At 54.9% G+C, this 20,912-nt stretch overlaps 4 protein-coding genes across 4 annotated transcripts; 1 reads left to right on the top strand and 3 right to left on the bottom strand.

Moving 5' to 3' along the window:
* Positions 1–363: 363 nt before the first annotated feature.
* Positions 364–2,003, bottom strand: SLS55_006184 (uncharacterized protein; the record flags this gene model as incomplete). The annotated part of the gene is made up of 4 exons (XM_066777617.1): positions 364–1,063; positions 1,112–1,355; positions 1,549–1,688; positions 1,741–2,003. 4 exons carry the CDS (start codon positions 2,001–2,003, stop codon positions 364–366), a joined length of 1,347 nt encoding a protein of 448 aa, XP_066631712.1.
* A 1,704-nt stretch (positions 2,004–3,707) lies between these two features.
* SLS55_006183 (uncharacterized protein) lies at positions 3,708–6,086 on the bottom strand (the record flags this gene model as incomplete). The annotated part of the gene is made up of 2 exons (XM_066777616.1): positions 3,708–5,975; positions 6,081–6,086. The coding sequence occupies 2 exons, from the start codon at positions 6,084–6,086 to the stop codon at positions 3,708–3,710; spliced, it is 2,274 nt and encodes a 757-aa protein (XP_066631711.1).
* Positions 6,087–9,016: 2,930 nt separating this feature from the next.
* Positions 9,017–11,034, bottom strand: SLS55_006182 (uncharacterized protein; the record flags this gene model as incomplete). Its single annotated transcript, XM_066777615.1, has 3 exons — positions 9,017–9,724; positions 9,893–10,380; positions 10,539–11,034. 3 exons carry the CDS (start codon positions 11,032–11,034, stop codon positions 9,017–9,019), a joined length of 1,692 nt encoding a protein of 563 aa, XP_066631710.1.
* Positions 11,035–12,819: 1,785 nt separating this feature from the next.
* SLS55_006181 (uncharacterized protein) lies at positions 12,820–16,031 on the top strand (the record flags this gene model as incomplete). Its single annotated transcript, XM_066777614.1, has 3 exons — positions 12,820–14,530; positions 15,097–15,176; positions 15,945–16,031. The coding sequence occupies 3 exons, from the start codon at positions 12,820–12,822 to the stop codon at positions 16,029–16,031; spliced, it is 1,878 nt and encodes a 625-aa protein (XP_066631709.1).
* Positions 16,032–20,912: the final 4,881 nt, after the last annotated feature.

Genomic DNA, 20,912 nt, shown 5'->3' with positions numbered 1-20,912 from the left:
CTATCACTTGGCTCCTTTCCCGTACGCCAGACTTCATATACATTGATGTGTCCTGAACACGCAGCACCGTGGTCTCAGTCGGAAAAGCACGGGAAGTAAAATTGTCCATGAGTCCGTACTTACGTGGAATTGGGAACTTCAATACTATGTCAATGCAAGTACCTCGATTGAAGAATAACTAAGAATTTAAAAATCATGTGTTGCCGCTATCACTAATCTCGTGGGGAAAATAGAATGAAATCAGGAACGCCAGCGTTCCCTGCCTGCTTCCGTCCGACGAAACCTGTTCCGCAAAGAAAAGAAAGAAAGTCAATCAGGACCGCACCATGACAAAGTATGTGGAGAGTCTCTCTGATCCGGCAGCTACTCGGAGTTGGTTTGCTCAATGGTATAACTGGTGCCAGTATACCTCGAGCAAATCTTGACTTGGCCAGCGATGTCGTCAATCTCATACTGCCGGCCCGCTTTGGTCATTCCGAAATCGCCTTGGCTTAGAACGCCACTCCTGAATACCGCAAGAGAGGACGACTTCCAGTTTTCAAGTCTTTCAATACGACTCCTGCAGAAGGTAACGACCAGGAAGACCAGTGTCATGGCTTGGAGTGCCACCGGGAGTATGAGCCACCGCCAACGAACTTTGATGTAAGTACCGGGCGGCTTGAATGTTTTAGTAGCAATTCCGTTATGCTGCGCCGGGGCTTCTCGTATGGCTTTTGTTGCGCTCGAGGCAATGTTTTTCATCGAGCTGGGGATGTCTCCGGAGTCAAGAAGTTGCTTGAGCACGTCACTGTTTCTTGTGACATTCTCGACTGGGACCTTGGGATCGGTGTCCCACAATGACCATCCCAGTATTGTGTTGAGCATGAGCACTTGATTTGACCAGAAAGCGGGTTGAGTAATGCAGAAGGTCAAGTTTTTCTGAGATAGATGTGCATCATGTTTTGCATCCAAGCATAGGGAATCGTCTTCTTGAAGTGGCTCGTTAGATGTCGTGTTCAAAATTCGTAGTTCTTTTTCGTGGAATTTATTGTTTTCCACAGAGCCATTGTAGAGCTTGACGCACCTACGAGTAATTAGTAGGTACCATTTACACAAATGTGGGAAGCATTACATCTCGAAAATGCACTCTGTGGCATTCAGGGAAGTCGACTTTTCCAAACTGACGAAGGCAATGTGTAACAATTCCGCGTCGGGGTTCCATTCCAGCGGCGAGTTCCATGGAGGTGCTATAGCTCCTCGCAGAGTATCACTGACCTCTGATAAGCCATTCGTGTACTCGGTGTAATTGTTCCCCATGTACCCATTGATCTGCTGAATCCTTTCATCATCATCGATGGATATGCACTTGTTACAAACTGCAAGTGTTGTGTAATTCTGTGGCCGACAACTCTTGCCTGGGCACGAATTCTTCACTTGGAACGCATCTCCGGCATCTGGCTTATGGTATATTCCTTGGAGTATCGCACTCTTCATTTCTGGAGAGAATCGGGCGGCATCATCTGCTTCAAATCAGCAATGGCGAGCTTAATCAAATGATGTGACTATTACATTGATCCCATGAGATCCCGTCACCATATGATTGAGCCAGCGCTACGTTGAACACACTCTCGACTATGATTGATTGTTGGACGAATATATCGATGGCGAGGGCGAATACCGTGATGATGGCACCCAGGGATACCAAATGGCTGGCACTTGCGTCAGTTTCCTGTGACCATGGCCGTTTCCCCATCTACTTACATTCCTTTCGTCCTGTGGAAAAGCTTGAGTGCACCCAAAGGCCCCCGGCTCGCTTCGTCGAAGAACTGCAGATCCGCGAGGGGCCGCTCCTGCTTGATCCAGAGCCACTTCAGTTGTCCAATGCAGCTAGTCAATGGTACCATCAAAGTGGTCCTGGAGACTGTCAAGAGTGCTGAAACGAAGGCGTTGATGGAGATGTTGAACGGCCAGTTCGGCAGGAGTTTGTGGTCGTGCATGTTCAGGACAAGGCCGATGCCTGCCATTGCCGTAGCGCTGATGATCCAAGCTACAGCCTCGACGAGCCAAAAGGAGTCCACCAAGGCGAAAAAAGACCTGGATTGATTTCCCTGTGTTTGAATAGCGGTGCCTGTGGTAGTCTTCAGTAACGGACATTCCGTAGAACCTTGATGAGATGGTTTCGAAGATTCTCGCTCATACTCTTCCATGGGAATGTTGGAGCTTAACGAACTGTCGAATGTGACTGATTCTGGACGGTGAGCCATCGTTGCTGGCCTGATCTCTGAGAAAAGGAGGATTTACCACTGGAACTGCATGGGAATGTGACGGCGAGCAGGCAGATTATGTACACCACAGCTGCTACTGCAGTGTAACTCTGTGATTATACGCGCCAAAAATATATTGGCCGCAATGAGACCAACCTGGTTGACCGGAGTCTCTCAGCGGGCGCTGGCTAGAATCAAAGCCTTGTGCGACGGTGACGGGGGCATGGCGGGGCCGGCAGCTCATCCGCGAATGAACAAACTACTTCAAAGCCTCTTGCGCATTCACCTTACCACACAACCCATGGACTTTCAGGCTTCGCCCTCTACTGCTGACGCACTGCCTCATGAGCCGATCACATCTAGACCCAAGAAGCCGAAAATATTCTTCAAGGCTGAGGGCCACCGAGGCCAACTGACGCGGCCTTCCAACGCGTCTGGGAAAGGGGCTTCAGCCAGCGTGACCTCGAGCATCAAACCGATAGAGCCTTCTTCTGCTACTACCTTGTTTTCGTGAGCTGACACACTTGCTTTCTGCCTCGCGCCGTTCGCCATCGTCACATGTTCTTGGAGCTTCCGCCCACAGCCCTGGTGAGCTCACCTTGGCTTCCAGGCTCCACTTACCCCTTTCGCAACGGTACGCATCCGATTTCCCTCTCTTCTCACAGACACAGTACTGGATCAATGTATATGTTGTGGCGATTCATCCGTCGGCTTTGGACCTGGAACTGTCCCCGCCGGTTCCCGGCTGTCTCCATCAACACCATTGCAACCCCCTTGAAAGCCAAAGCAGCGACTGGAATATTAAAACAGACAATTGAAGCGGTCATCTAAACCGAGCAGAAAAAAAAAGGGTGGGAGTGTTACTTGCGGGACACAGCCTCACAGCTGGTGAAAAAAGAAATTGGTCTGTCTGCCCCCACCTACCTTACGTAGATACTGCTGAATCACTGGATGGAATCTCGCAAGATTATCGCCCCATCAGCAAGGCTGATCCAGAAAAGGCCAATCAAAATTTATATACCATGTGTTTCAGAGCCTTGGGAACTTGGTGGCCCTAGGCAATATACATGGACAAGCACGCATGGGTACTGCATTCACTGTAAAGGAATCAAACATAGGCATCAGGGCCTCTATTTCGTGTCGTCGAGCTCTATGGCTATCATGAATCTTAATTCTTGCCATCATGATCATCATCTCATGCAAAGGTAGCTAGCCAGGCTACCGTCCTACTTCTGCTTCGGCTCCACCAACCCCAGTATGCAGAAGTAAACATTACAATGGAAGTGGAGAAACAAACATTAGAGTCCGGTCCCCCATGCATGCGTCAAACTTTTCAATCGTTGAAGTTGGTATCAGTACTCCCCTCTACCCGTCATGATGAAAAATCGCTGATGAGAATTAAGCGTATAGGAAAAAAGGGTAATAGAAAAGTTGAGTCGGGAGAAGAGAAAGGAGAAAACCCGCTCAAGGTGCCATGAAAGCGTCGCCGTCGAAACGGATAGCAGTCGTGTCAGTGAAGAGCTTCAAGCTATCCTCAAATGAGGTATCGCGCTTGACCATGCGTGGCACCATGGCCCTCCTGGTAAGATGGTCGCCCCTCTTGGAGCTCGGAGCGTCCGACACGCAGCGACTGACGTCGCCCCACTTGCTGTCGGCAGCCGCCTTCCAGACCGCCGTGATGTCGAGAGTCATCTCTGCAGTGTAGAAGAGGCGGCAGTCAGCCGCCTCGTAGGTGAATTGAAGTGGAGTACCAGTATCGTCACCCTGGCGGAGGCCGTCACGGACGTTGACGTTGGGATCAGTGGCCGCACGGTTGAAGGGGACATAGCTGGTGTAGTTGGCCTGGTACGTCGCGTTGTACTTGGCCTGCTCCTCAGGATTGGCGTTGTCGTAAGCCTCGTAGACCCACTGTTGAATAGCAGCCCAGTTGAAGTTGTTGAAGCCCTTGACTCCGCCGACAGCCTGTTGAGCAGCGTACTGCGGACGACCACCAATAGCGATGGACGAAACGTTGCCTTGCTGGCGCATCAGTTCCGAGAAAATAGCACAGGTCGATGCGCAGTAGCCATCGTAGAGAAGGACAATGTTGGTAGACTCAAAAGGCTGGTCGGTGAAGTTGCTGCGGTTGCCGTAGCCACTGATCTCGATGCCTCCACTGTTCAGAATGTTGAGCGGGTCGGACATGTTCCAGCGGATGATTGACGTGAAGTTGTCGTATTCGTTCGCGTGGGGGCCGAACTTCTCAGCCCAAGATGTGAAGGGCTTGTAGTCAACATCAGTGTCGGTGCGGTAGTTGAAGACGCTGGAGACTATGTCGGCCATTGTGTAGTTTTCCTGCACAATCTCAGGGTCGCGGGGAAAGCCTTCGGAGAGGTACGAGAATTTCTGGCCGAGCAGGTCGAGCGTCTCGTGGGCCCTGAAGCGGGTGCCGCCGTACGGCAAAAGGGACGGGAACAGTTGCTTGAACAGGTCGTAGCCTTGCAGGATAGTTCCGCCTCCATTGGAACTGAGGTCAACGATGAGCTTCGTCTTGCCAGCAGCCTTGGCGCCGAGGATGAATGAAGTGCCAATGCGCTGGAAATCCAGTTCGGCAGAGCTAGTACTGACGAACGAAGGAACGGAAAGAACAGCAATGTCATCGTAGTCGTCACCCTCGAGGTAGTAGCCGGCGATGAGGTTGTTCCTCTGGAACAGGACCGGGGTAGGGAAGCCGGGAGCGGGGGTTGCCCGCGTGGTCCGAGAGGTGGTTGTGGCATCCGCATCAGCAGCGGCAACGTGCACATCCAGCTGGTTGACCGAGGTGTCATCCTGGGGACCATCAACGTTCATGTTGGCAGCCTGGATGCGGGACTTGTCCTTGGCGTCAACGGCCATGGCCATTGCTTGAGCACTGGCTCCAGAGTCGTAGATGAAGTAGCGATCGCCCAGAGCCGTGCCGTTCTCGACGTTGCGGAACGAGACCTGGACACGAGCAATGTTCTCATAGGTCTGGCTGGTGCCGTTGGCGAAGTCAAGCTTGGTCGTAGGACCGGGGTAGACCCATCGACCACGACCACCTCCAGAGAACATACCAGTGCTGGCGCCAGTGGTGCCAAGCTGGATCTGAGGCAAGCTGTACATCAAGTTGTTGTACAGAGCATCGCGGTCTTGGAGTGATCCGTACTGGGCCAGCTTTTCGAGGAACGTGGAGGCATCCTCGTCGTTGATCTTCAATACAGCCGAGGGCGTGTAGGTGGAGTTGTGGAATGAAGCGGCCAAGATGTCCTGGTAAACGAAGGGAACAGGAAGCTTCTGACCGTCCTCGGAGATGGAAACGAGCGAGATGGGCCTGGCCCACGTGACAATGGCGCCGACAGAATCAGGAACGTAGACCAGATGGCCGTCGTGAGCGGACAGGACGAGATTGTAGAGGGCCCAACCAAACTCGTACTCGCCGATGAACTTGTCGGCGTTGACCTTGGAAGCCAGATCGTCCAGGCCCTGGATGAGGTCGACGGCAGGCTGCACCTTCTCCGCGTACTCGGCGGGGGGGTTCTTGAGGTAAGACTGGGTGCTCTGCCAGGCGAGGTACGGCTTCATCGAGTCAAGGAGTTCAATGGCCGCCGACTTGTTGAGCGGGGCGCTCATGAGGCAGTCGTAAGCGAGAGAAGCCGCCACGGTGGGAGTCGCAGAAGACGGGCCATTGTTGTTGATGCTGGAGCTGAGGACCGAGCACGGGCTTCCGGTGGAGTTCTGCCTGGCATGGAGACCTGGAACGTATGACGGGCTGGGTGATGGAGAGGAAGTCAAGGGAGAGGCGGCCGCAAGCGCGGCCAGGGCCAGGGTGAGCGAGGGAACCTTCATGGCGGCGAGGAAGTTGAACGAGGGAAAAGAGAGCCCGGGTTGGTGCTCACGTTGGCAGTTAATGTAGAAGAAAGGAAGAGGCTGGGCTGACTAGGAGATTTAAGGAGGGTGTGGAGAGGTTGTGGGGAGGCAAGCACGACCTAGACAGGCCGCGGATAGTAAGTGGAGCCCTGCCAAGCATGGTGGGATGATGGGTCCATGCGCCTACTGCCGAAGCGCAGACGGGCAAACGCAAAGCCCAAGGGCGTGGAAGGCGCGTTGTTTGGCGGAGGGATCTGCAGTGCTACCAAGAGTGGTGCACCCGCGCTTGCCCAGTGGCACCGGCCTCCTTTGCACGTCAGGAACAGGAAGCGACGCGCGCAAGGAGAGCCCGCTGAAACGTGGCGTGCAGGTGCTGGGCTGCGAGGAAGCTGCACGATGCAGCGAGCGCCGTGGTGAACGAGCGGGCAGATCCAATTGCACTGCAGGTCCGTCAGTCAGGCAGGCAGGCAGTCTGGCTGTGGACGCAGCGCCGTTGCTGTTGCCGTTGAGCGCTTGGGCCCGGCGCGACGTCATGGCTGGCGCTGCCCAATGGGGAAGGGTACGCTATGGCTGTCATGGCTGTCGCGGGGCGGCTTTCTGAGCGCCAGCGACCAGCGGTGGCCAGCGGTCGCGCCTGAGGTCGCCTTGCAGACTGTCAGACGCGTTCCCGGCCGGCGACGAGGCACAGGCGGAGAGCGCACAGGCGGGCGGGAGCTTGCTGCCTTGGCTCTGCGCTTGGCTCATCTCAGCGGCTCAAAGCGCAAATCACAGCTGCCGCAACGCATGCCGCTTCGGCGCTGCACCAGGCCGTCCGCCCTCGCGAACCACGGAATGCTGGCAACAACAACGGCGCGATCCAGCGCCGCTCTATCTTCCCATCTGCCGCCTCAGCTGTGGTGATGCGCATGAGTCGTGCACACCGTACCTAGACCGGCTTCCGGCTGGGCCGACGGCGGCAGCGCTCCACTGATTTTCGCTCTTTTTCTGTGGATCCCGAAAATCGTTGCCAGTTGGCGCTGGCCTCCATCGTACCCAGCCCCTCAACCAGCCCCCACGAATCTTCATCACCACCGCCACGCGCATCACAGAGCACGCCGCCTGACGCCCTCATTGCGAAGACTTGCTCCATGACATTATCGCGTACAGATCCGATCGGTCGCAAGGAAGCCTTGTTGCGGCATAACCACCCGGCCTGGGTCTGTGCGTCTTGCCTGAAGTGGTATCAGGTCTCGTACCATCGATGCTGCAGAATCATGTTGAGACGGAACATCAGCAGTCTAGAGGAGAAGCACCACCTCACAGGCTGGCACTCGCGTTGAGCACGGTTTGTTTCCAGCCTAGAATTCTCAAATCCCAGGGCCGTGTCGCACCCGTGGCATGGACTGGCGATCCATTCCATTGCTCTCGACGAATCCCTTCCCCGCCCATGCTTGCAGAAACAAACAGCTTCTATCAGTCCGAGCAGGTTTCCGCGTCCGAGTTGCGCTCCGTCCGTAGAGCCGGTAAAACCAGCCGGTCAAGTCGTCGGTTGTGCAGCTCAGATGCTGCAAGCCTCCCGTCCCGCCTGTCCCGAGGTCAGTTGCACGGCGTGGAGCAGCCGTGCACCTCACGCTCCGCCTGTGTCACGCTTCCTCGCGACACCCTACACCAAGATCCGCGTCAACTTACCTTTTGAGGATTCATCTAATCAAACGTCGCGGGATAAGGGTCCTGGTGTTGAAATTGCCTGCGGCTCCGAGGTGTGACGACCATCTTGTTTGCACTACCGCCCTTTACCTAAATGCACGACTCCCGGGAAAGCTTCGCCACTGACCGGTGGCTTCTCGCCCCTTTATGTTCCCACCTCTGCATTAGAGCCTCACCTTGGCACTAAGTTCGGGACCGATGCACAGTAAATACGAACCAACTCCACGTTGTGCCAGGTCCTTCCGGAGATTGTTGCGAACTAATCAAGCATTTTGAGCGGAAGCGGGAAAGCCGCAGTTTTCGAGGCAACACCAGCGAACAGGAATTGGGTCGAGACCAGCAAACTGCATGTCAAGGACCGGTTCCAAGCTGTCGGTCGTCGAAAACGCTTGCTTATGTCAGCCCTCAGCCGGACCACACGACGTCTGTTTGCCCGACCCCATGCGCAGCAGGAAATAGTATCGTGCGACAAGCTCCCAGTGAATTTGTACAGCTCCTTCGCGCAGCCGATGGCTAGCGTGGATCTGTTTTTTACTTATCATGGGTAGTTAAAGCTATCGTCCGGACGAGAATATCGAATTAAAAATTCTATACACGTCCGGATGATAGCTTTGACTACCTACGTATTATTATATTTTCTTTCTTTTCTCTAAGAACGAGCTAAGGCATAGTTACGCCATATAGTTCTGCTATTCTTCGCGCTAGCCATCGGCTGCGAGAGGGAGCTGTAAGGTAAAAGATTTTCTATTTTATTAGGCTTTACTATTCATACGCATCATCATCGTACTATGCTCAACGACCCCGGGTATCCTCACTACGAACATGATCAAAGTAGAAACATTCAGCGTCTCCCGATAGCAAAAACGAGAGTCAAATGAAGAGAAAGAGACAACAATAAAAGCAGAAAGTAGAAACCAGACGCTACAGATCAGGCCTGGAGACCTGTCCCTCTGATTAGTGACAATAGAAAAACCGAACCAACCAACCTCTTCTAAATGTACCATTCTATACCTTTCGTCGTCTCCTTTCATCTGAGTTTTTGCGCGGCCCCATGCAATTTATTCGTGTTTCTCGTCAGCTACCGGTCAGCCACAGTCAACAATGCGGAGTCCAACGCTCGTGCTCCCACAAGCCATTGTCTCGAAGGCACGAGGACGGGCGTAGGGGGGGAAAGGCCACCCGTCTCAGCCACCACCACCGCCACCACCGCCACCACCAGACCATCACGCAGCACCCGATTCCTCCTCTTCCTCATCCTCCCCATCACGCACCCGCGCCCGCTGCCTCTCCCCCTCCCGCACCCTCTCCGCCTTCTTCTTCGCATCCACGTTATCCCTCCACAGCCGCCCATACCTCGTCGTCAACCACGTCAACACCATGGCGCCGACCAAAAACCCAGCCGAGATAGTCGAGAACCAGCCGACGCCAATCTTCTCGATCGCCGGCAAGCACAGCGCGCTGCCGAGCGCAGCAAAGACGTACCTGATGACGTAGTTGCCCGCCACGACCTCGGCGCTCTGCGCCTGCATGACGTCGAGACAGTACGTATTCAGGCTGGGGAAGCAGAACAGCTGGGCGACGCCCTGCAGGAACATGGTGATGACGGGGAGGGGGATGCCGCCCTTCTCCGTCTCGATGGACCAGCCGTACACGAGCATGCACGCGGGGATGACGCCGCCGAGGAAGGGCAGGCACGAGTTGAGGCGGTCCTCGGGCACGCGCTCGCCGCCGCGCTTGCGGATGTACTTGTGCACGACGCGGTCGGCCCAGCGCCCGCCGAAGAAGGTGCCGAAGAGGTAGCCGCACCCGGGCGCGATGTAGAACAGGCCGGATTGGATGGGCGACGTGAGGTGGAAGCGCGGGTTGAGGACGTAGCGGATGGGCGTGAGGAGGGAGTACATGTTCCATACGAGCGAGGAGGAGGCGAGACCCTGTGTTTTTTTGGGTGGTTTCGTTAGCCTTTTTGTCCCCTTTTTTTTTTCTTTTTTTTTAGTTTTTTCTTCTTCCTATTCTTTGTGGCGTCCTTTAGACTTTCCCCCTTGGTCGTTTCGTCCCACACGACTGGGGAGAGAAAGAACAGAAAGGGGCTATAAACATACCACGGTGATGAGGTTGGGGTAGCGGTACAGCCGCAGCACGCGGAAGGGGTTGGTCCAGTGCCACATCTTGGCCGCCTTCTCCTTCGTCTTCAGCCCCTCGAACTCGACCGACCGCTTGTAGTGCGTCGTCTCGGGCAGCAGGAACAGGATCAGCATGAAGCCGAAGCCGCCCAGCGCCGTCTGCAGCCAGAAGATGTCGCGCCACGAGCGGAAGGTCACGATGATGCCGCCGATGAAGGGGCCGAAGGCCGGGCCGACCAGCGTGCCTGAGAGGAACCAGGACAGTGCCGTGCCGCGCTCGGTCTGGTTTGATGCATCAATGTCAGTAAGAGGCGAGAGAAAAAGGGCGCTGTGGGTTTGGCTGTCGGGGCTGCTTACGGGGCGGAAGATGTCGCCGATGCAGGAGGAGCCAATGATCAGGAAGGAGGTGCCCTGAATGGCGGTCATGATGCGGAAGACGAAGAAGGCGGCAAGGTTGGGCGACAGCGCTGTGGCGACGGAAAAGGCAGTGAAGAGAAACGCGCTTCCGAGCGAGGCCTACGATATCAAAAAATCAGATCGATTGCACACGTGGGTCTCACATATTCAGGGATTGGAAAATGCTTGGTCTGAAAGGGGAATTGTGCTCGGCGTACCCATCTTCTACCATACACCTGGCCGATCGGGCCCCAGAACATGGGCGAAATGCCCATGAATAACATGTATAAGGCATTGCTGATGTTGATGGTGGTGCCGTCACTGCCGAAGGTCTCGGCGACTTCCGGAATGGCAGCCAGCACGGTGGTGCTGGAGATGGGTGCCAGGAAGCCGCAAAAGGACAGGACGGCGGTGATGATGTTTTTACGGGTCAGCGAGAATCTGTCGTAGATCTCGTCGCTGACGGGAGGACCGCCGGTGTGGGCGGTGGGGACGTGAGCGATGTCGTGCGTCGTGACATGGGAGATGGTGTGCTCGAGGGTGGGTCTGCCCTCATCGACCGTCGCTTGTTTCTCCAGATCGAAGCTGCCGGCGCCCGATCCGCGACGGGCCGCTCCCGACGACAAGGTCTTGGCCTTCTCTGGTGGAGGTGGACATGGTGTCGGGGTCTCCTGGCCCTCCTCGACCGGCGCGCTGGGCGCGGAGATGGCCTCGAAGCGGGACATGGCGTGGTCAATGAAGAACGAAAACCGAGTATTACGGGCTCTTATACACGACTGAACGGGAACAAGGGCATGGGAATAAAAGTTGCATCAGGCACCAGCAAGCAGTCTGTGAGAAAAGCGAGCGTGCTCGTGGGCCACGAAGACGGGAGCGAATGAAGAGGAATGCATTTGCTTATGAGTCAATTTTTTGGGCGGGCAAGCGATCGTGTCTGGCGTAGATCCTGCCACCGGTGAAATGAAAGATTTCTGACAGACGGTACTGAACATCCTCTTTGGGACGGCATCTTTCCCGGTGCCGGGGCGGGTGGATCGCGGATCACCGAAGCATGGCGGAGGGTGGCGCTCACTTGCGGGCTGTCTGCCGTTGCAACCGCGGCCGCGAGTGGGCCGAGCTCCTGGCCTGCTTATCGTGACTTCGTGGCCAGGGATGCGGCCGACAGCGGACGGCGTGGAGGGTTGAGCGTTGGTGGCATTGGACCTCGGGAGTGTGGGAGAGCATGGTGAACGGCAAACCGGTGCCGCATGAGCGATATCGGCGGCGGCTTGCATCACGGCGGCGTTGAGAGGTGACTGTTTTGTATCGAAACGGTTTTCGGCCTTCTTTCTAGCGGTGCCGCAACTTTTAGCCGATCCACAGGCTCGCTCTGCATGGACTCCTGCCGGCCGTGCACATCGTATCTCTGCCCCATTCGTGCCACTCCACCACCACCTCACTCACCTACTTTTGCGCGCATGCCTCTCCTGGCGGTCTAGAAAGGGGGAGATAGTGCGGGCACATCGTGGCGACGCTTGAGACGCTCGCCGCTGTGCCGCTGGGTTCATCGAATGCGGAGCTGCATATCAGTGACGTCGGATTCTTTTCCGTTTACCGCGGCATGGAAATTCGCGCTTTGCCACGCATAGAAGGAAGTTTCGGCCGGCTGCCGGTACAGGCAGCAGAGTTCTGCCGCCGTGGCCGCCAGGATACCCCAACAACCTGCTCATCGCTTATAACCACCTCGTCTGTCAGGTCAGCCGCATGTGGCATCATCATCAGAATCAGGGCATTCTTTCAGCAAATGCAGGCCCAAAGCCGATGTGGTAATGATGCGGTTTGGTTTTCGATGACAAGGGCCGCTCTTGCCCCCTCTGGTTCTCATCTTCCTTCTCTTCTCATCTCTTTCTCTCACCTGGTCATGTCAGCCGGGTCATAAGCTGGACCTCTCCGTTCCTTGGACCCATGTCCTAGTCAGCACTTGCTCTGTAGTCGCTCCGGAAGCTCGAACAAAAGGCTCGTCTCTCGCAACGACGCAGATGCAGCTGGAGCTGGATTGCGGTCAACAATTCCTCGGACTCGCACGTGTCGCTCGTCGGTTCTGACTCCGTTGATTGCCATATAAGGAAGTTCAAGACATCTCGTTGAGGTGCATGTCGAATACATAGATGATGCTGAAAGCCGAGCGAAGACGTTGCCGACAGGAGCCGGGGGTTGCACGACCCCACCTTCCCCCAATGGACCCTTACGTGAGCGGTGCTAAACAAACACCCAGCAACATGAGTATTAAACAAATCCGTGCGAGAATCTCCCTCCCCGCACCTAATCTCCTTTTTACAACACTTCTCTTGCATGATCACCACCTAGATTTGCGCGCCACGTCATCCGTGATCGGAGAAGCACTGACTCAGGGCTTGTCTGAGGTAAAGAGAGCGAAGAAGCGGGTCGCAAGGAGCAATATTGTTTCGTTTTGTTTCTCGCCCTTTACACACACCACATCAAGGTTCCGTTGAATGTCCCGGGAGTCAGCAATGTCTCCCTCAGACTCCATCCATCCAGTCGCCATCATTGGCGGCGGTCCCGTTGGACTATCTGCTTCAATTCTTCTTTCGCTGCGAGGAATCCCCAATGTTGTCTTCGAGCGTCACAGCGGGACGTCAATCCACCCCAAGGCATGTGGAATCAACCAACGGACCATGGAAATCTTCCGCGTCATGGGAATCGAGCAAGACGTCTACAAAGTCGCCGCGCCCCCCGACATCGCCGGCCGCACCGCCTGGTACACCGACCTTGGCTCCTCCGGCCGTGAGATCGTCTCGCGAGACGCCTGGGGGCTTGGCCAGTACGCAGATGAGTACGAAAAGCATAGCCCGTCGCGCTATGCTATCTTGCCACAAATCCGCCTGGAGCCCATCATCTCGCGCCGCGCCAAAGAGCTGAACCCGGACGGCATCCACTACAGCAAAGAAGTCACAGACGTCTCAGACGTCTCAGACGCCGACCACGTCGTCGTCACCGTTAAGCCCACCAAAAGCACCTCTCCAGAAGACACCCAGCTCATCCGCGCCCGCTACGCCATCGTCGCCGATGGCGGGCGCAGCATGACGAACAAGCTCGGCGTGGCCTGGGAGGGCGAGACAGACATCTTCCACATGGTGACCGCACACATCCGCACATCCCAACTACGCAAGCTCCACCCGGACCCGCGCAACTTCCTGACGTGGTTCACCGCGCCGGCCATGGGCGGCAGCACCCGGACGGGCTTCCTGTACCAGATCGGGCCCTGGCCGCTCGACGAGCACCCGGCCGAAGCGCAGGAATGGGTCTTCGCCTGCGCCCTCATCGCCACCGACCCCGCCGCCTTCGACCGCGAGACCATGGTCGCCCGCCTGCGCGCCACGCTCAACCTGCCGGACCTGCCCGTCGACATTGTCAGCCTCAGCCACTGGAACGTTAACGCCATCGCCGCGGCGCAGTACCGCGTCGGAGGCCGCGGCCGCATCTTCCTCGCCGGCGACGCCGCGCACCGCATCCCGCCGTGGGGCGCGCTCGGCATGAACACGGGCGTGCAGGACGTGCAGAACCTGGTGTGGAAGCTGGAGCTCGCACTACAAGACTCCGTCAGGCACGACGGCCTTTTATCCAGCTACGATGCCGAGCGCCGCCCCATCGGCCGGTCCGTCGCCGCGTCCTCGCTGCACAACCTGCGCAGCCACTCGCTCGACATGGACCGCGCGCTGGGCATGGGCGGCGACAAGACGGCCGACGAAAACGCGGCCGCCGTCGCGCCGTTCTTCGACGAGAGCCATCCCGACCACGCGGGCAAGAGGGAGGCGGTCCGCAGGGCGCAGAAGGTGCTGGATACCGAGTTCAAGGCGCCCGGGACGGAGGTGGGCTGGTTTTACCCCGAGGCGGATTTCTGGGGCGAGGCGGAGAGGAAGGGGCATGCGGGACAGGTAAAGAAGATGGGGGACGGCGGATCAGCGTTTGATACCGAGTTTTATCATGTTTCGACCCTGCCGGGGCATCATCTGCCGCATGCGTGGGTGGAGGAGGGAGGGGGAGGGAGGAGGGTTGCGCTGAGGGATTTGGTGCCGTTGAGTAGGCTGTTGTTGGTGGTGGGGCGGAAGGCTGGGTGGGAGGCGTTCGAGGGCGAGTTGGTGAAGGTGGAAGTTGTCGGCGCGGAGGGCTGGAGGGACGTGGATGGCGGCTGGCGAAGGCAGCGCGAGGTTAGCGAAGAGGGTGCGGTGCTGGTGAGGCCGGACGGGATTGTGGCATGGCGCGGCGAGAGGGACGAAGGGCTCTTGCAGAGGTGGCCAGAGATTTTGGACAGGGTCCTTTATTTGCCTACGTCACACTGAAGCGTCTACACGTACTATCATGTGAAACCCAGGCCTCGGTTACTGAATGCAAGCATTGTTTGGTTAACTCGGGCACCACTCACTCCTACGGCTCCATCTGAAGTTTCAAAGCGGCTGCAACCAAACAAATGGACCGCGTGGAAGACAATTACCATGGAGCGGTCGAAAGCGGGTACTGCTATACGGCTAGAGTGAGTAGCCCTTATATCTGAAAGTGCAGGGTGTGCTGGGGGAAAATAAATCGCTGACCACCGACTGCTGCAGAAAGGTGGACGCACTGCCATGCATGCTTCCGTTTATCCGAAAGGCGATCAGGGAAGGCCTAGGCGGCTTTTTCGCATAGGGCGCCAACTAGTCAGGGCGTGGCGAATTTCGGGATGCCAATGGGCCTTTACGTCGTACGAATACGCCTTCGACCTCTTCACTTTCATGCAACGGTTTGTGTAGCTGCTCGCCTGATCATTCTGGCATACGCTAGCGAGCTTGACTGCGCCACTATCAGCCTAGAGGCTCTGTCGAAGAGCGGGGTAAAGTATTCGCTGGCCGTTCATTCACACTGCTCCGCCACGGGTTATTCCCGTATGCCTGTGACGGCTCCCTCAACTCAGATTAGAGGCTGACACACATCGAACGAGTAGTAGCTATGGTTCCTGCTTCCTTGGCGTCATCGTGCTTCGCTGGCGGCGATCCATGCTGGATGATTCTGCCTTGGTTACTGCCTCGCGATCAGGCCGCTGTACTTCCTTTGGAATAGGTTTCCCGAGTTGCGCCTTGAGAAAGGCGCGTGGCATTGTACAGCCTCGTGACTCACTCCTTAGGAAGAGGCATGAACAGCCGTGGGCGGTTTCTGCCGCGCCCTGACCTCGGGAGCTCAAGTTATTGTTTCCTGAAGCTGCCAAAATCTGCAACAAGGACTCACTCGTTCTTGGTAAGCTCACTAAAAGTTGCCAATTGCAAGAGTTCGAGCGCATACATGGCCTATTGAAGATACTTTGTGGAATGCTCTCGTCGGGTAATTATGGAGGCCCGGTCAACCGCATTGGTACAGCTGCATCACCAGGTGCGCTAGCAGAAGCTTGCTGACGAGATCACCAACTCCGCCATCCTCCCTTGGCGTCAAGGATAGACAAGCGAAAGTATATGGCCGTGCAGTGAGTCAGGAAGAAGCAGATCAGAGCTTTGGACACGAAAAGGGACTTCTTGCGACTGCTCTTCCAACGCAAAAGGAGGCTTCATATTGGACATATATGCAAATTATTTGGCAAAATGACTTGAGCCAGAGATACGCAGACTAGTCGATGGCTGCCGTGGATGTTGATAGCGAGCAGAAGCCCGAAGTTGACTGCGAGACTGTCCTCCAGCAGGACTTCGATCTGGAATAAGGGCCCGGCGGGTGCAAGCGGTCGCGGGCGTGTTGCGCGATGGAGATGAACATCCGGAACGTCTTTCAGCTCATCAGCCCTCCGTCGGCTGAAGGGAAGAAGCCGATCGGGATGTGGCGCAATACGCCGCGCATGACATCTACGATCAAGGATTTTGCAGGATCGGCTGTCTACGGCAGCCGAGAATTAACGATCACCCAGATACGAGTTCGGTTAAGGGTGGGAAACACGGAAGAGTGGCACACCGGCTAGGCTCCCCCCCTGTAGGAGGCGTTCGGTCGGTGGTGTGCGAGAAAGTGGGGATGTATGCAAGGGTTGAGGTCTCTGCGAGTTTTGGCCACAAGGGAGTATTTTTGATTACATACGTCAACTGTTCTTTTCTTTGCTAATGCGCTATCACATTTTGCTTTAGTCATTCGTTCACATGTCTCGGTTCGTTTTCGATAGGCTCAATAATAATGTTTCGGCCGTGAAAGAAGTTTGACAGTCAAATATGGACGAAAGATGGGAAAGAAAAATCAACACACTAAAAGGTCAACAAGTAAGTTGAGTTCTCCCTTTCTCATCCAACATCGCAACGCTTCATTCAGGTGCGGCCCTCGGGTTCCAAAAGCTGGACGGAAGCTCAACAACATTGCCATTTGCCTGACTTGCTTGACCAGTTGCCTTGATATCCTTCCTTTCCTCCCTACCACCAGGAGATGCCTGCGATGTGGCAGACCCGTTGAGTTGGTTTGATTCATCTGCGGCAGAAATGCCTGACCACGTGCTCGTGGCGGCAATCCGTTCCGGTTTCAAGGTTGCGCTCTCCTTATTCTTCGTGGCTTTGTTGGGGTCGATCGATGCCATCGTTCTCGGTTGTCCGAAGTTTGCACTTGTGCTTGGCATTCTTGGGATCTTTTGGTGATCGCTGATGACGGCCGAGAGCGAGGTCCAACTCGCCAAAGACCGTAATCTACTCAGTGAGTATATGAGGGTATCATTGGTGTGTCAATCACAACTCACTTTATGGGTCAGGTTGCTCCAGAGTCTCAAAGAGGGCGTTCGCAGCTGCTTGCCAGAGAGCTTGACCCAGTCTCACTCCGCCCTCAGCGTCTCCTCTTATCTTTCAAGCAGTGAAGAGCCGCATTGAGGGCAAATGGCGGCAAGTAATGACGGCGGCGTGGCTCTTTCGTTCTGATCCATTAGCTGACATCCACGTAGGCTTGGGTATGCACAGAGCAGCTGTAGACGCAGCGGCAATCCTTCCGAGGAATTTTTCGAAGCATCGGAGAGTGCGCTGTCCAAAGACGTGGTCTCACTCGCAATGCTGTTGACGAGTACAGGGTGGTATCGCTAGGCTGAACGTCAGCCTTATAGGGAGAAGGAGTCAAAACATCCGCACCCGATTTGCTACGGCGAAACAACCCCCCGCTTGTCCCTGGTACCTGTGGCGGTGCACGGACCCTCCAATTGGCATACTTAAGGTCGCCTGACGCCTGCATCGCCGCCCGAATGCTCGAATGCGTTCTCGCTTCCGACATCCCGGCGCCTGCCTCGTTGCCTTATGCTGCGGAACAACCAAGCAGCGTCTCGACCGTGGATTGGGCCAATGATGTCTGATCGATCGATTCCCCGACTCCCTGATAAGCTGAGTGCTCAGCAGCCAACCGACGCATGCTTCTCAACCATGGCGCACACGCCGAAACGCATGACTTGTCAGACACTGTGGCACTGCTCACGCCGATCCTGCCCAACGATTGCCCGACACGCTCTCGGCGGTATGCCGCTCGACATGCGCCAAACAGAATCAATGCAGCCGAGGGATACCTGAAGTGTTACGCAGAGCCGCCTTGTATCCGGGCGGCTGTATCCGCAGTCGCCTTCTAAAACTGGGCCCAGCGCCAGCCCCGGCTATGGCACATGGATTGACTGCAATGGTAGAAATATTGACCAAAGATAAACTCGACGTATATCCTTCCATTTCGTGCTCGATGTGTCTCCCAGTTCAATCCCTTCTGTGGAAAAAGCCCTGCGGTACCTCACCGATGTTACCATTAAGCTGACTCGAGTGCCCGGTTGCCTCACAGTTCCTCCTTGTTTGTGAGGTTTCGAAAAGTGGGTTTCTTCCAATATGCCCGTTGATCTGGTTTGCACCGTCTGAGGCAGCACAATTTTCCCATGTAGAGCTTGTCTGCGCTGGTTCCGGGGTCGACTTGTATTTCCTTCTCGGAGTAAAGCTCTCGTTATCGTTCGGGGCTGTCTTTTCTTCATTCTCCGAGACTACGCTGTCTTCATACTCCGCGACTTTTTTGGTGTCATCTGATGCTGCCCTTTCTTCATTCTCTGAGATTACGCTGTCTTCATTCTTCGCGACCTCTCCGGTGTCGTTTGATGCAAACTCTCTGGCTTTCCCGGTATTGGCATTCGGACTCCCCATCTTTGGCTGATCGGGACTAAGTATACGAGATATAAATCATATGCGGATTAGGACTTACATTGTGGGTCAAGTTGAGGTTGCAGTTGAAGGTGGGAAAGCTCATTACCCCGCTTCTAGGGTCTCCTCTGCAAAGCCCCGCTGCGGCAAGATGGAGGCAAGCTATGAGCAAGACGTACTTCTGCCGTTTTGTTTTATTAGCGGACATCCAAATAGACCAGTTCATGCATAGCGAAGTGTCACCGGGGTGAAGGCCTGGTGGTAGGCACCTTAACACTGTTCTTCCTCAGTGGGCGTGATCGTGCGGCACGGCCCGAGCCTGCTGCATCAACGGATCTTCGAACGGCGGGGACACAGTGACGGTCCGATTCAAGTGCGTTTCGGAGAGTCTGCAAGGTAGAAATCTGGAGACGTGGCCCTTTTCACCATTTGTTGAGAAGAGGTTAGACTGACAGAATCAAGTTTGAAGCGTGGCTTACCTAGCGTCAGCGGCGGGGGTTGCGGATGCTTATTGGCTGGCTAGCCGGGACGTGATGAGCCAATACCCCGTTACAAATTCCCGCAATCCTGCGTTACTCTCTTACCATCTCCAGCATCTAAGGTTTTAATAAAATAGCACTGATATTGTTAGAAGTGCAGTGATTGATTTAGCTTTATCATTATGCCGAAGACTATGCCGTACCAGCTTTCGATAAAAACTGGGGGGAGATAATCTTTGCGCGAGACCATTTCGAGCGATGGTACTCGAACCGTTCTCCAAAGTTAGGGACTTTAAATGGCTACAGAAGCCGTAGAGTAAGCGAGTCTAAGAGGGACAACACTGCTGGCATTCGCCGAGTGCGCTAGTGAAACGAAGCGGTCAATATGCATATATAATCTGGACAAGAACTAAATTCACCCGCACTAATAAGGCTTCCGTGTTACAAAGACCGTGCGGGACTATTATATCATGGGAAGAGACGCGATCAACTCGGACAGTAATAGTCTAGGATGCTGGATGCTTCTTCTAATGTCTATTGATAGATGTGTTAGTATTCCAGTGTAGAAAGAAGCATCCGGCGGAATCCGATTGGATTGTTCATAGGCAGAAATATTATGGGGAAGTATAAATTGTCTAGTATTTTATATAATGACCTCCATGTAATAACGGAAGGGAGCATTGTATAGTAGCTTCTTTATGCAGCGAAATATGTGCAGTAACGGAGATGGTAGTATGTCGGCTCGATTTCTAAGAATCATAGGTTGCTAACCAGCATTGTTTGCCATTGATACGTCAAGGAAGTGCTTCAGGATGCATATTTCTGGCCACATGGATCCAGCCACATGGATCCATGTACTGAAAGGGGAAGTCAATGCAGGCTCTAAGCACGCGGTGCAGGCAGCAACGCGCGTAAGCGAAGATATTGCAAGGCTGAACATTTTCTTCACGTTGCATTGTTGAGCCCGCTGCGTTGCATGTGATAGTACACTCGCTGCTACCACTTTCATGTGTTCACTGTTTTGTGAAAGCGAGATGAAGCACAGGTCGCATCGTAACTGTGTACTTTGGTAGCCTGAGGAATTTTATAGCTTCGTCTGGTGGGACGGCATGAAGGAGTTCGAGGGTAATCACGGGCTGACATGCTCCGGTCAGCACAAATGCGGGGTTCCCTGATTTCGAAAATTCCTTTGCATGGTACCATTGATACGCCACACCAATCCAATCCCCAGATGGTAGCAGTCATGCGACCTTCAAACTGCGTGATTTGAATCTCTCATACATGTTTCAGGCGGCGCAAAATGCAAGTGCGCCTAACGGATAAATTCTTATCTGGTTTTCGTATAAGCCTCTCCGAAATGAGATAAAGCCTTCTCCTCTGCCCTCTACAAGCTCGCAGCCTCGTCACGCTATCTCCCAACACTTCCTTACTCCAGGTGCAACTTGTCCAAGCTCATACTATCCCTAACTATCTGTCCCATGGGCCTACAAAAATGAGCCCACCAGAAGACTTGACATACTGCAAGGAACCGAGAAAAATATTCTGCGGGAACAATGTCGCTCATAAGGCTGATGGGCACATTGGGGACAACATTTCCTACAATTTCCAAAGTTAGTGGAGCTAACACGGAGCTGGTCTGAGTCTGTGCTAATTATGTACTATAGAGCATGAGGAAAGGGATTTCAAGAAAGGAATGATTCCTCAGGATGGATTTTGCGACGACCTGGAAGAGATCAGGGAGGCCAAGAAGCCTGAACCTGGCTCCTGTAGATGGATTCTTAAACGCGAAGAATACTTGAGATGGAAGGAGCAAGCTGAAACCCACATTCTCGCGATAACCGGAGATCCTGGGATTGGGAAGACAGTGATGTCGCTGTTTCTCTGCGACGAACTGTCCACCAGACCCAGCCCACCAGACCAGCGAAGCGCGCAGAAACTGGTCCAATACTTTTGCACTTTTCAGAGTGGTGAGCATAACTCGGCGAC

This window comes from Diplodia seriata (assembly GCF_021436955.1).
Source record: "Diplodia seriata strain FDS-637 chromosome Unknown scaffold_6, whole genome shotgun sequence".
NCBI lineage: Eukaryota > Fungi > Ascomycota > Dothideomycetes > Botryosphaeriales > Botryosphaeriaceae > Diplodia > Diplodia seriata.
Note: the sequence above shows the minus strand (reverse complement) of the source record. Positions and strands in the feature narration are given on the sequence as shown.